This window comes from Rhea pennata, chromosome 5 (assembly GCF_028389875.1).
Source record: "Rhea pennata isolate bPtePen1 chromosome 5, bPtePen1.pri, whole genome shotgun sequence".
NCBI classification, from domain to species: domain Eukaryota; kingdom Metazoa; phylum Chordata; class Aves; order Rheiformes; family Rheidae; genus Rhea; species Rhea pennata.
This window is the reverse complement of record NC_084667.1, coordinates 1,693,703-1,704,826: the sequence shown is the minus strand read 5'-3', so window position 1 is coordinate 1,704,826 and position 11,124 is coordinate 1,693,703. Positions and strand designations below refer to the sequence as shown.

The 11,124-nt window shown below is 53.2% G+C and overlaps 1 protein-coding gene across 1 annotated transcript in view; it reads left to right on the top strand.

Annotated features, from left to right (window-relative positions):
• Positions 1-3,248: 3,248 nt before the first annotated feature.
• Positions 3,249-11,124, top strand: part of LOC134141050 (acetyl-coenzyme A synthetase 2-like, mitochondrial) — a 15,521-nt gene continuing 7,645 nt past the window's right edge. Inside the window, exons 1-5 of the mRNA XM_062576949.1 lie at positions 3,249-3,694; positions 4,897-4,993; positions 6,354-6,553; positions 7,234-7,409; positions 8,684-8,836. Coding sequence (XP_062432933.1) covers positions 3,379-3,694; positions 4,897-4,993; positions 6,354-6,553; positions 7,234-7,409; positions 8,684-8,836 — 942 coding nt within the window. The 5' untranslated portion in view covers positions 3,249-3,378. The remainder of the gene's footprint in view (positions 3,695-4,896; positions 4,994-6,353; positions 6,554-7,233; positions 7,410-8,683; positions 8,837-11,124) is intronic.

Sequence of the window (11,124 nt, the reverse complement as noted above, 5' to 3'; positions counted from 1 at the left end):
ATCAAGAATAAAACTAAACTGGAGCACTGTGTCCAAGTCTGGTTGCCCTTGTCCCCTGAAAGCTGAATTCGGCCAGAGAAGGTATAGAGAAGGGCTACTCAGCTAGTTAAGGGAAGGGGGAGACGTCATATGGGAAGAGATTAAAAATAAATAAAGGCGGAGAGGGGTGCAACTCCTCTCTGTCAACACTCAAGGAGGGTATACCCGGAGGAGCACAGGGGACGGCACAGCTAACAGCTCCCCGCACGCAGGCCTGCAGAAGACTTGCTGCAGGTGAGATCGATCACTGCTGCTCGTGGCCGCAGGAGATGAAAGAGTTAACAGCAAGAGGAGAGAGCAAGGTACAATATGGCCTGCAGCATGGCCCGATCCTGGCAAGGTCAGAGACTGCAGCTCTGAAGCACAGAACAGTGCTGGACAAAACCAGATGGTTATAAATACCTTTCGGCCGGGCACCGACAGGAGCGTTTAACTGGAACAGCCCCCGCCGAAACAAATGGGGGAAACCAGCCTGATGTTAGAGTTTGATCAGGCCCTGGTCAGGATGCCTGTCTGAGACCTGCTGTTCCTCAGTGGACCAGAAATGGCAACAACCTTTTCACAGTGGTAGCGGAAGCATGGGCAACCCGTCATATCCCTTGAAGGGTCCCCTTTTTCTTCCTGGGGGTGAAAAGCAATCATGCAGAAAGCAACATCAGGCTGCTAAATCAGAAACCCCATTTCCTTATCCCCTTCCAAATTACCCTTGAGGTAGTGAGTCCCAGACCAAACATCCTGCTCTTCTGTCTCTACCTGGTGGTGCCTCTGCCAGGTCTTGTGGCACTTGCTTAGCCTTTCGCAGTATCACCAACTTGCACGTTACCATTAGCTCTGCTTCTCCAGGAACCGGGGATACTGGATTCCCTACAGAACCCACAGAATCCTTATCCACGGAGGAAATGAATCTATTTCAAGTTCTGATCACAGATCTTTCACATGAGCCATGTGAGGAGACTCTGCTCTTTAAATGTGGAAGTTTTTACAACAGCTCCTAATACTAGACAGTATGATGGCTGCCATGCATTGCCTCCTCTCTCTGGGATCTTTGACCGTGAATGTCCGCATCACAGATTCCCAGAGACAGGAGTCCCACCTCTGAAGACAGGGCAGAAGGGCTATGTGCATCTCCCTATTCTAGAGGGAAGAGGCACTGTGATATATTTTGGCTATTGAATAAACTGTCATTTCATTCACTTCATTTCCAGATTTAAGAGATGCTGGTCTTAGTGCTAAGGGGGGTACAGTTCACCAGGGCTCTGACCAAACCCACTTGTACCAGAGATGGTCACGACTCCCCACTGGAGTTAGTTCAGACTTATCCATTCCTCCCCTCTTAGAGATGTTTTCCAAGCTTAATTAACACTCTCCCCACTTCTGCTGGTAGCGTCACCATCTCTTCCAGGCAGTCAGAGGAGTCCAGAGGAGACTTTGGCCATGAAAAACAACAAGCAACCCATAAACTGTTCTGATTTCTGCAGGGCTGCAGTGTTTTCTTGTCTGGGTGATGGATAAGTCTGCTCCTTTCTTTCCCTCCCCTCATCCCCTTCCTCTGAAATGGGAGAGGGGTGCACAGCTGAGGCTTGACAGAGAATGAAAGAATGAAAAATCCTATGAGATGGATAGAAAATTTATTCATTTGAACTGTTCATTCTAGTGAAAAGGGAGAAACTCCAAAGTATCAGGCAAAGAGATCCCCTACAACAGAGCAGCAGAAGACCTAATGACTGTAATTACTTGTGCAGAGTAAGCAGCACTAATTGCCAGAGGATTGAGCACACATGTGCACACACTGGTTGAGGACTGAAAAGCCCAAGCAAACCCAAGAAGACAGCTAAGAGATCTCATGATTCAAGTTAGTAATAATCCTAATGAGGTGCCCTAGCAGGGTAGGGTGGTGCATTGCTTCTCAATGGACAGCTGAAGAAGGAGCTGGGGGAGGGGAGGGGAGAAAAGTAGAGAGGGGGGTAGATGTCAGATCTTAGCCAGGAAGAGGTGGATTTCAGTGAGCTCCAAAGCAGCACAGAGAGATCTACATCCTCCTTTCTACCCAGGTATGGAGAAGATAGGGCTTGGGTGCTGCCTTCCCTCCAGAGCAGACAGGAAAGCTGAAGAGGGTGTGCTTGTGCCTGGTGCAGCAGCTGTGCAGCATTGTGCATGACTGGTCAGAGGACAAATGATTTCTGCATCCAGAACAACTTCAGCGCTTTGGGTCACCTTGTATCACATGTCCCCTAGCATTAGAGAGCTGGGCAGCCCTTTGGGCAAAGTCATCAGCACTACCAGGTAAGAGCAAGGTTACAGGTGGGGAGATGCAGCAGCTGGCTGGTGCAAGCACAGGGAAGGTTGCTTAGAGGGAAAGGCAAAGAAAGGGATTTCCAGCAACGTGAGCTCTGATTTGAAAGTACTGGGAGCTCATGCTGAATTGAGAGAGAAGCAGCTGAGATTTGCCTGTCTTGCTAAGGGTGTCTGAGGATGCTCTTATGGGGAAAAAATAATATGCAATAGAGGGAAAAGACTGAAGAAGAGCCTAGGAAATGAGAGAGATGGCTTGTGGAATGACAAGCTGCTTAGGTTTGGCTTTGTAGAGGTGTTGTAAACCCCCAGGGCTGTGATTCCCTGAGGAGCAGAGCCCTAGGATATCCCTGGGCAGCTCTGACATTAAATCAGAAATCCTGTCTGTGATTAGGGCACCTGCCTTCAAAACGTGCCTCTCCCTCACGTTGTTTTTCCACCTGTTCAGCAAACTTATCAGAGCGCAGGTGGAGTCGTGCTATGAGGAGCAAAGTGGGCAGGTATTAACCCGGTCTGCTGTGGGCCCCACTGGCGAGCCTGGCTGGGGTCAGCTCTGCTTGGAGTTGGAGGCTCATCCTGCCCTTCACTTGTGCCCCTAGGAAGGGAGGGGAACCCGGTCAACGGAGCTAAGAGGATCTCCAAGTTCTTCGCCTTAAAAATCCACTAGTTTATGCAGGGCCCGAAGCAAAGGAGGGCAGAAGGCAGCTGTTGGGGGGGCGGGAGAGGCGGGCGCGGGGAGATGCGCTGCAGCATTCCTGCCCGCTGCCACTCCGTGCCCCACGGCAGCCTCAGCCCGGTGCGGGAGCCGCGGGGGGCGGCGGCGGCGGTGGAGCCTGGCGGCCGTTCAAGAGAGGCCGCGAGGGCTCAGATTAGCGCCAGGGTTATTTTCGGTCCCGGTGCTTCCCTGAGCGCCGATTGCCTTTCTGCACCCGGCGCTGCCGCGAGCGCAGGGCAGGGAGGCGGGCGAGCTCCCGCGTCCCGCGGGGGGCCCCCGGCCGCGGAGCCGGCTCCGGGCGTCCTCATCCTCCTTCCCCGCCGGGGGACACCATGGCCTGGCTGCTGGCCAGGGCTCGCTGCCGCCCCCCGGCTCTTTCCCGGGCTTCCTGGTGCCCCCGAGGGCCGGCGGCAGCCCGGGGCTGGAGCCGCGGGCCCCTGACGGCGTACATGCCCGAAGCGGTGGCGTTCCCGGGGCCCAAGGACCACCGGGGCTTGTACAAGGTGTCGGTGGAGCAGGGGGACGCCTTCTGGGGAGCGCTGGGCAGGAGCCGGCTCACCTGGATCACCCCCTTCCACGACGTGCAGGACTGCTGCCTGCGCCAGGGCCGTGCCGCCTGGTTCCTGGGAGGACAGCTCAACGTGGCCGGTAAGGAGCAAGGCCGATCCCTCGGGATCCCCCCCTCGGAGCGGCCCCTCCCCTGGGGTGGGGGTCCCCCCCCCGTGGGCGCCTTGCTCGGCTCTGCAGCGAGCTGAAGCCGCGGTGCTCGGCAGGCAGCCTTGCATCGGTTCGTTCCTGCCCAGCTAAGGAGAAAAGCACCTGCAGAAAGCAAAATACGGGAGCAATGAGTGCTACCATAGACCTTCACAGCCATGTCTTCTTCTAAGCTTGGGTTGGGGGCGACTGCCTTAGGGGTCCTGCCACAGGGAAAAATAGGGGCTGATGGCACCGGGCTCGGTACGGACATCTGCTCACCCCACTGTTGATTCTAGAGCTCAAATCAAAGATAAGTCTCCCAGCAATCAGGTCTAAAGTAATCTATTTGGGCAGAAGAGCAGGAGTTATTTGCCTTTGGGTTTTGAGATCCTACTGTTCCTGCTTCTAGGTTTGTTTGCCACAAACGTTCAGGAGCAAAAAAATTTTTTTTTTTCTTAATCTGCAAATTATAGCTCTTGCATCGTATCATAACCCGGCTGTAAAGGAAAACACTGAATAGTATCAGGAAAGGCTCCTGATGAAACTGCACTGGTTAGCAATGTGAGGAAGTTTTCTTGGCAGAAGAATTACAGCTGAAGTCTCAGCCTCCCATGGCCCTAGAAACCCAGGGGACTCTGCAGTCATTGCCCTGACTAAGTTGCATCTTGGACACTGCAGCCTTCCTGAACAGATCTTCACTTGGTCCTAAGTTTGTTATTTAGGAGCTGCTATTTCAGTAGCTACTGAAAAAACTGCCCCAGTCTGCTGCTGAAGAAACAGCAAGTCAGTGCTGAGGAGAGTGACGGCTGAGTTAATGTTTGCTAGGCCCACAGAGGGCAGTGGGGATGTGGCCTCCAAAGGGACTTGAGGCAGTTCAGATACCAGGCTGTGTTAGACTGCAAATCAAGGGAGGCTGATAGTGAGGATTAGTGTCTACTGGTGTGGCGAGGGAGGCATCAGGCTTGGGACGGTGCTTGTGACCTGCTGGCTGGTGTCGGCAAAGATGGGTTCCAGCGTGAGCAAAAGGCTAATGCCAGGCAGGATCCTGCTCAGCCCTCAGTGTGATCTGAAAATGGGACTGCCAGTACTGGCTTTCTGAGAGTCAGGAGGTACTGAGAGCTGCCCCAGCAATGACAGTGGATCTTCTCTTCCAGTGAATTGTCTGGACCGACATGTCCATGTAGCCCCAGATAAAGTGGCCTTAATCTGGGAGAAGGATGAACCAGGGCAGGAGGTACAGATCACTTACAGGTTGGTACTTACCTCTGAGTGTGCACAAGAGATACATTGCAGCATGCACCAGGGCTGAACTGATCTGCTGATGCGTGTCATGTGAGGGATACAGCATCCCTTAGCGTAGATAGATCAACAGCAGGTGGCTGTTGGCTTGCCTGAGCAGATCTGAGGCCTCAGCCTACCCCCCCGATTAATCCTCTGGTGCTTAGCAGTCCCTGCCTGTTGGGGAGGCAGACACAAACTTCTCCTGACAGCACTGCAATACTCATAGGTAAGGGCCTGTGGGAAGGTCACATGTGTGTTCCCAGAAGTGTTTCTGGTGCCCTAGCTAAGTGCAGGCAAATGCTCTGCGGGTGAATGCTCTGCAGTAGAGGCCAGATTCAGAGCTGTGGGGAAGGCCATACTGGAACCTCAGATGACCATGGGTATTGGGAAATTAAGAGCTCATGCATATGTGGGCTTGGATATGCATTGCTGCTGGGCTTGGATCTCTGCAGGGACTGCCTGTCCCACCCTGCAGGTTGCTCTGGGGACTCCCACCTTCTCGCTCTGTTTGCCTTCTCCAAGTCTCCGTGCAGATTCCACTCAATCCCTCTGCACACAGAACAGATCCTTTGTTTTCTCTGGCTCCAGGCCTCACATGACAGATGACCATTCTCCCCCCACCAATCTCCCCAGCTAGTTTTGGAGAGACCTTCCATGAAATGAGACACTGACAGCCAAGCTTTTGTTTCTAGGAGGGATGCTCCTTCGCTGAGAAAGCCGTTGTTTTGCTCACCAGTTTGCTACAGCTGTTGTTCTTTCTCGTAGGGCACAAGCTCCAGAGGACTTGGCCTTCCCAGCTTTAACAAAGCACAGTTTTGTTTTGGTTTGGTTCCTTTGCAGAGAGGAAGATATCTAACTGTTCATGCATATCCTCTAGTGTTGCAGAGTAGAGACTGTTGCTCCAGTTGTGTGGGCTGATGAGAAAAGTGCAGGCTGTAATGGGAAAAGCCAACAAGATAACTGAGGTGGTGTGAATTTGCTGAGCTACAGGAATCACCGGTGCCCATTACTGGCCCTACAGCCTGCTTCTAGCGCTAGTTAGTGATCAGAGGAAAGCCCTGGACAGGGACAAAAGCCATTCGGATTTATTCCATTTCCATGAGTAATGGCTCATGTCAGTGACTGTCTCCTCCCTTCCTTCCCACTGACATGTTGACAGCTCTCCCACGGGCTTCCAGTCTAGGGGAAGATTAGGGTGCTTAAGGATGTCAGGTATGTATCTGTGACTCTGAAAGGCCCTCAGGAGGAGGGAGCTCCCCCCCACCCCCGCCATGCACGTGGGTAAGATCTGCAAGAAAGTTTCTAACTGTGCCCTTGCTTCTTTCGGCAGGGAGCTGCTGGAGTTGACATGTCGCCTGGGAAACACCTTGAAGCGGCATGGGGTGAAACGGGGTGACAGGGTCACCATCTACATGCCCCCGTGCCCACTGGCCGTGGCCAGCATGTTAGCCTGTGCCCGGATAGGGGCTGTGCATGCTGTGGTGTTCGCTGGGTTCAGTGCAGAGGCCCTGGCGGACAGGATCCAGGATGGTAAGAGCCAGTAGGTAAAAGGGACGTGTCCCACATATCCCTTTGGGAACTGCTGAGCACTGCTGAGCTTGCTGGTTCAGTAGCTGGGGAGCTCAGGGCATGACTATGTCTGTAGCCTCCTGCAACTGAGACTGCCAGTGGCAAACTTCTCAAGCCATGACACCTAAGCAGAGCCCAACCAAGGTGTAGGCTTGGTACAGATTGTGCTTCTGGGTAAGACTCCCCAGGCTCAGTGAGGGTGTCCTGCCATGATGTATAGCCATGGAGCAGGGATTGGTACCCCAGAAAGCAGCATGGGTTCACTAAATATCTTTCAGCCCATGGGACTTTGCCTAGCTGCAATGGACTAGCATAAGCCCCTCTGAGCAGCGGTGGCCTGCCAAGCCTTCCTGGGATAAGGGAGGGGTGGACTAGTTCTTCTCTTCATCAAAGGGAGTGAGGGGCTGGGATACAGCTCCCCCTCTGAGGGGGCACAATGCAGGCAGTTCTGCGAAACAGACTGCAAAACAAAGACAAAAAGCCACTGTTTTGGTTAAACAGAAGATTCAGGTAACAGGGGCTGGGAGATGGTGTGAGAGGAGCAGGGTGGGAAGTCCTGGGTGCATGCTAGAGCCAGACTGGTGTATGATAGGTGGTGAGGGGCAGAGCTGTTTATGTGGCTCTTCTTTTGGCCTCTCCAGCCCAGTCAGAGACAGTGATCACAGTGAACCAGGGGCTGAGAGGTGGCAAGGTCATTGAGCTAAAGAAGATGGTGGACGAGGCTGTGAAGCAGTGCCCGGGAGTGAAACGTGTTCTGGTTTCAATGAGGACTGACAGCAAGGTTCCCATGACAGCCTTGGATGTGCCACTGGAGGAGGTGAGAGGCTGCCCAAAGCCGCTCCACTTTTCCTGGGTAGTGCGTTCTTGGAGCAGGGGCGGGATGGGAAGGGTGGGTCCTGGCTGGCCCCAGCAGCTCTGCTGGCATTGACACAAGGTGGGGATGGTGTCCTGCTGCAGCAGTGAGAGCTAGAGCTGCATGTGAGTCCAGGGCAGTCCCAGGAGCACTCAGGACAGGTAACTTGTTGATCTTCCTGCAGCCATCCCTCTGCTGTCATGAGCAGGCAGCACAAACAAGGGCTTGTGACAGTGTGGACCAGGGGCTAGAAACGCTCCTGCCCCACGCTGGGACACTTGCTGTGAGCCCGGTCCTAGTCCCCCACAGAGGTCACACACAACTCTGCCCGTGTACCTGGCACTCTCTGCCAGCTGGCAGCTTGTGCCCAGGCGAGCAGATCATGAGGCTGTGGGCCTGCTGTTCACAGCAGACGTGATGTCCAGGCTGCCAGGATGGAGTACTGACTCTTTCTGGAGAGGTGAGACCCTGTCATGCGTTTCTCTTAGCTCCCTTGAACTGAACAGAGTTCTCTCTGTCTGTGCTCATCTTGTCTAAAATCAATTAGTGATAGAAAGGCTTCCTGGGAGACCTCTGTGCTGGTCCAAGAAGTGACTGTGTAAAAATAGCTGTCTCTTACTCAGCAGATCTGCTCTGAGGAGAGTGTTTTGCCAGCTCAGCAAGGCAAAAGAGTTCAAACTCTTGAACAGGGGGAGAGGAGGTACAAAAGCAGAGGAGGACCATGCAGTGGGAATAGGGAGGTACAGGTGGTCAGAGGAAGACTTGGAGGGGAGGCGGGCAAGGCCTGTGGGACAATACATCCTGATCACTTGATGAAAGGATGCCAGTGAAGGAATCTTATGATGGACAAACTGCACAGTTACAAGCAGCAACATCTGACATCTACTGGATGGGGAGAAATGGAGGATCCAGTGGTTAAAGTGAGCATTATTCAAGGTGTAAGCTCAACTTCCAGTCTGGGGACAAATCTGAGAGATGCAGTGAAGGAGAAAATGCAACACCCAGGAGTAGGCATAAGAAGCCAAGTCTGTCACTGTGCTGCTCAGTGCTGTCACCCTGCCAGACCTGACTTTGTGCACCCAGCCAGTGTCAGTTAACAGAGGAGCGAGCCAAAGCGTTGCCTGTATGAAGTGCACTGCAGTGCAGTGCTCACTCCACCCAACGAACCAAGCAGGTGTACGGACAGCAAGGGAAACTTGAGAGACTCTGCATGAAGACTGCTCTGCTCTCTGTTGCAGGAAATGATGAAAGAGGATGTGTGTTGTGAGCCTGTCGCTATGGACAGTGAAGACATGTTGTTCCTTCTCTATACGTCAGGCAGTACCGGCAAACCCAAGGGCCTGGTCCATTCCCAAGCTGGTTACTTGCTCTATGCTGCCCTCACACACAAGGTAACGAGTCCCAGGCACATAGCACTCATGAGCTAGTAATTCATAGGCAGTGCAGCAAATGGACCTGCCATCTTGTGCAAAGAGCACACCTTCATCCAGAGCAAAATCTCTGGGAGCCCTAGTGGAGCACATCTCCATCCAGGTAGTGAGGGAGAGCAACGTGTGCCCTGGAATAGGGGTTCCTAAGCACATACCCCTTCAAGCTACACTCTTGGCTTTTGTTCTTTCTTTCCCTGCCCTGTCCTATGCTGACTCACTGGCTGGGTTGCTCAGCCTTGCCAGAGAAAGTATTTTGCTGGGTGATGAGGAAGTAGTCAATTTGCTCCTGAAACTCCAGACTTTCTCCCCTAAGCCTAACAATCCCGGCTCAGGTGGGAGATCAAAGGTAGCATTTCTGGGAGAGGCATATCTGGGGATAGCAGTAAAAACTGAAGAGTGCCCTAAAGACTAAGAGTCTGCACCTGAACATTGTGGATCGATTTCAAGAAGAGGGAAGCCTCTAGTCCGTATAGCAGTATTCCCAAAGCAAACCCTAACTGAGCTGGATAAAAGGGCATGGAGTGCAGCATGAAGTAGCCCTTGGCTTCAGGAGTCCCTCCAAGTGGCTGGGGGAAGTGTCTTTTCTAAAACATTAAGTGGAGTCCCTTGGAAAAGGGGAGTTCTCCGTGCAGTTCCTTTACTTTGGGTCTGGCTCTCCCTCTACATGGCTGAAGTTTCAGTCGAGTCTCAGACTTTGCACTCTGTGAGACAGCAGACTCAGTGCTGGGTCCTCTCTGTCAGTGAGGAATGCTGGAGGCCAGACCTTGTGGGGCACATACAGTGGGAGGAGGCAGGAGATATGTGGAAGCCATTGGCTTTGCTGTAAGCTGAACTATCTGTACAGCTATACTCAGCATGATGCTTAACCCTCTTGAGTCCCTGTCATCGTGCAGTTGTCCTGTTGGCATCAGCACAGCATGAGATGCCTGATTCGAGAAGCCCAAGGCATCAGAGTTGGTTTGTGAGAGGTTGGAGGCTTCTTTTCCTGAGATGGAAATACAGGGAGCAAGCAGCATGGGGCTGTGCTAGCACTCAGGTGCTCTGGAAAGCATGACACATGGTTGGCATTACTTACTGCTCTGTTCCCTCAGCTGGACGTGGCAGAGTGCTGCTACCATAATTCACTGATGAGTTAAAGAGAGACGGACCAAGCAGGGAAAGTTTCCATTACAAACACCCTGGGGCGCGTGAGGCCCTGGCCAACTCTCCCTTGCAAGGACCTGGCAGCCTGCGTATGGGGGGAAGTAATAAGAGCCGCGAAGGTCTGAAATAGATTCCAGAACAAAAGGCGAGAAGCAATGGGCTGGTAGGAGTTGGGCCTCTGGGAATTTTCCTGGCATTGAGCAAAGGAAATGAAGGAAAGTACTTGAGGAAAATAGACCTGCTGCTGCCAGGCCGACAGCTGTGAATCCTGCCCTGCATAGAACAGACTTCATTTCCCCATACTCCAGCCTTAGAGTCAGGGGTCTTCTAAGACATGTGGCAGTGGAAACAACAGCATGTTCTGCTCCCTGCCGGGCTCACCCAGTGGAGGCAGAGAGGTGTCAGCTCCAGCGGGCAGCTGGGGTGGCTCCAGGCTGAGGGAGGGCTCTAACCTCTCATAAAATCGGTCTTCTCATAAAATGGGAGCAGCAGCACGTGGGTTGCACATAGCAGGTGAGGTGGAAAGAGCCGGCTTGGTCGTGTAGTCCAGGGACAGCCTGAGGGCTGGACAAGAGGTCAGAGCTGCTCACGCCAGCAGGGAGGGTGAGAGGCAAAGGCACGGGAAACCCTGGGCATCTGTCTCAAGAGTCCCTCAGTGGCGATCAGGAATAGCCCTTATCAGGTTGGCTTAACTGCTGTCTGTTCTCGTTGTCTGTCCCCTGAGCAGCTCCACTGACCACTGTAGGTCCTTTTCCTTTCTCTTCCACAACATCCTGCCTGAAGAGGTGTGCTCAAGGGGTTCGTACTGCTGGCTGCGTAATGGCCCTGTGGCATAGTCTGTCCCACCGGTAGCTCCGTTTGCTGCCTCAGTGCTCCGCTGCTGAGCTCAGGGTTTTCCTGAGTGGTTACACAGGGTTTGGAGTCCAGCAGTGTCTGCAGGTGCTCACAGGCATCCTCCACGACATTGCCCATGCCTACAATTCCTTTCCTTCCATGCGGTCCTGTGGGTACAGAGGAACCCTCCTCACCCTGACAGTTCTCCAGTTTTCGTGCTGTAAAAGCGTTTGAGTTAGCTGTATCTGGACATCAGAGGAAAGAAAGAAATA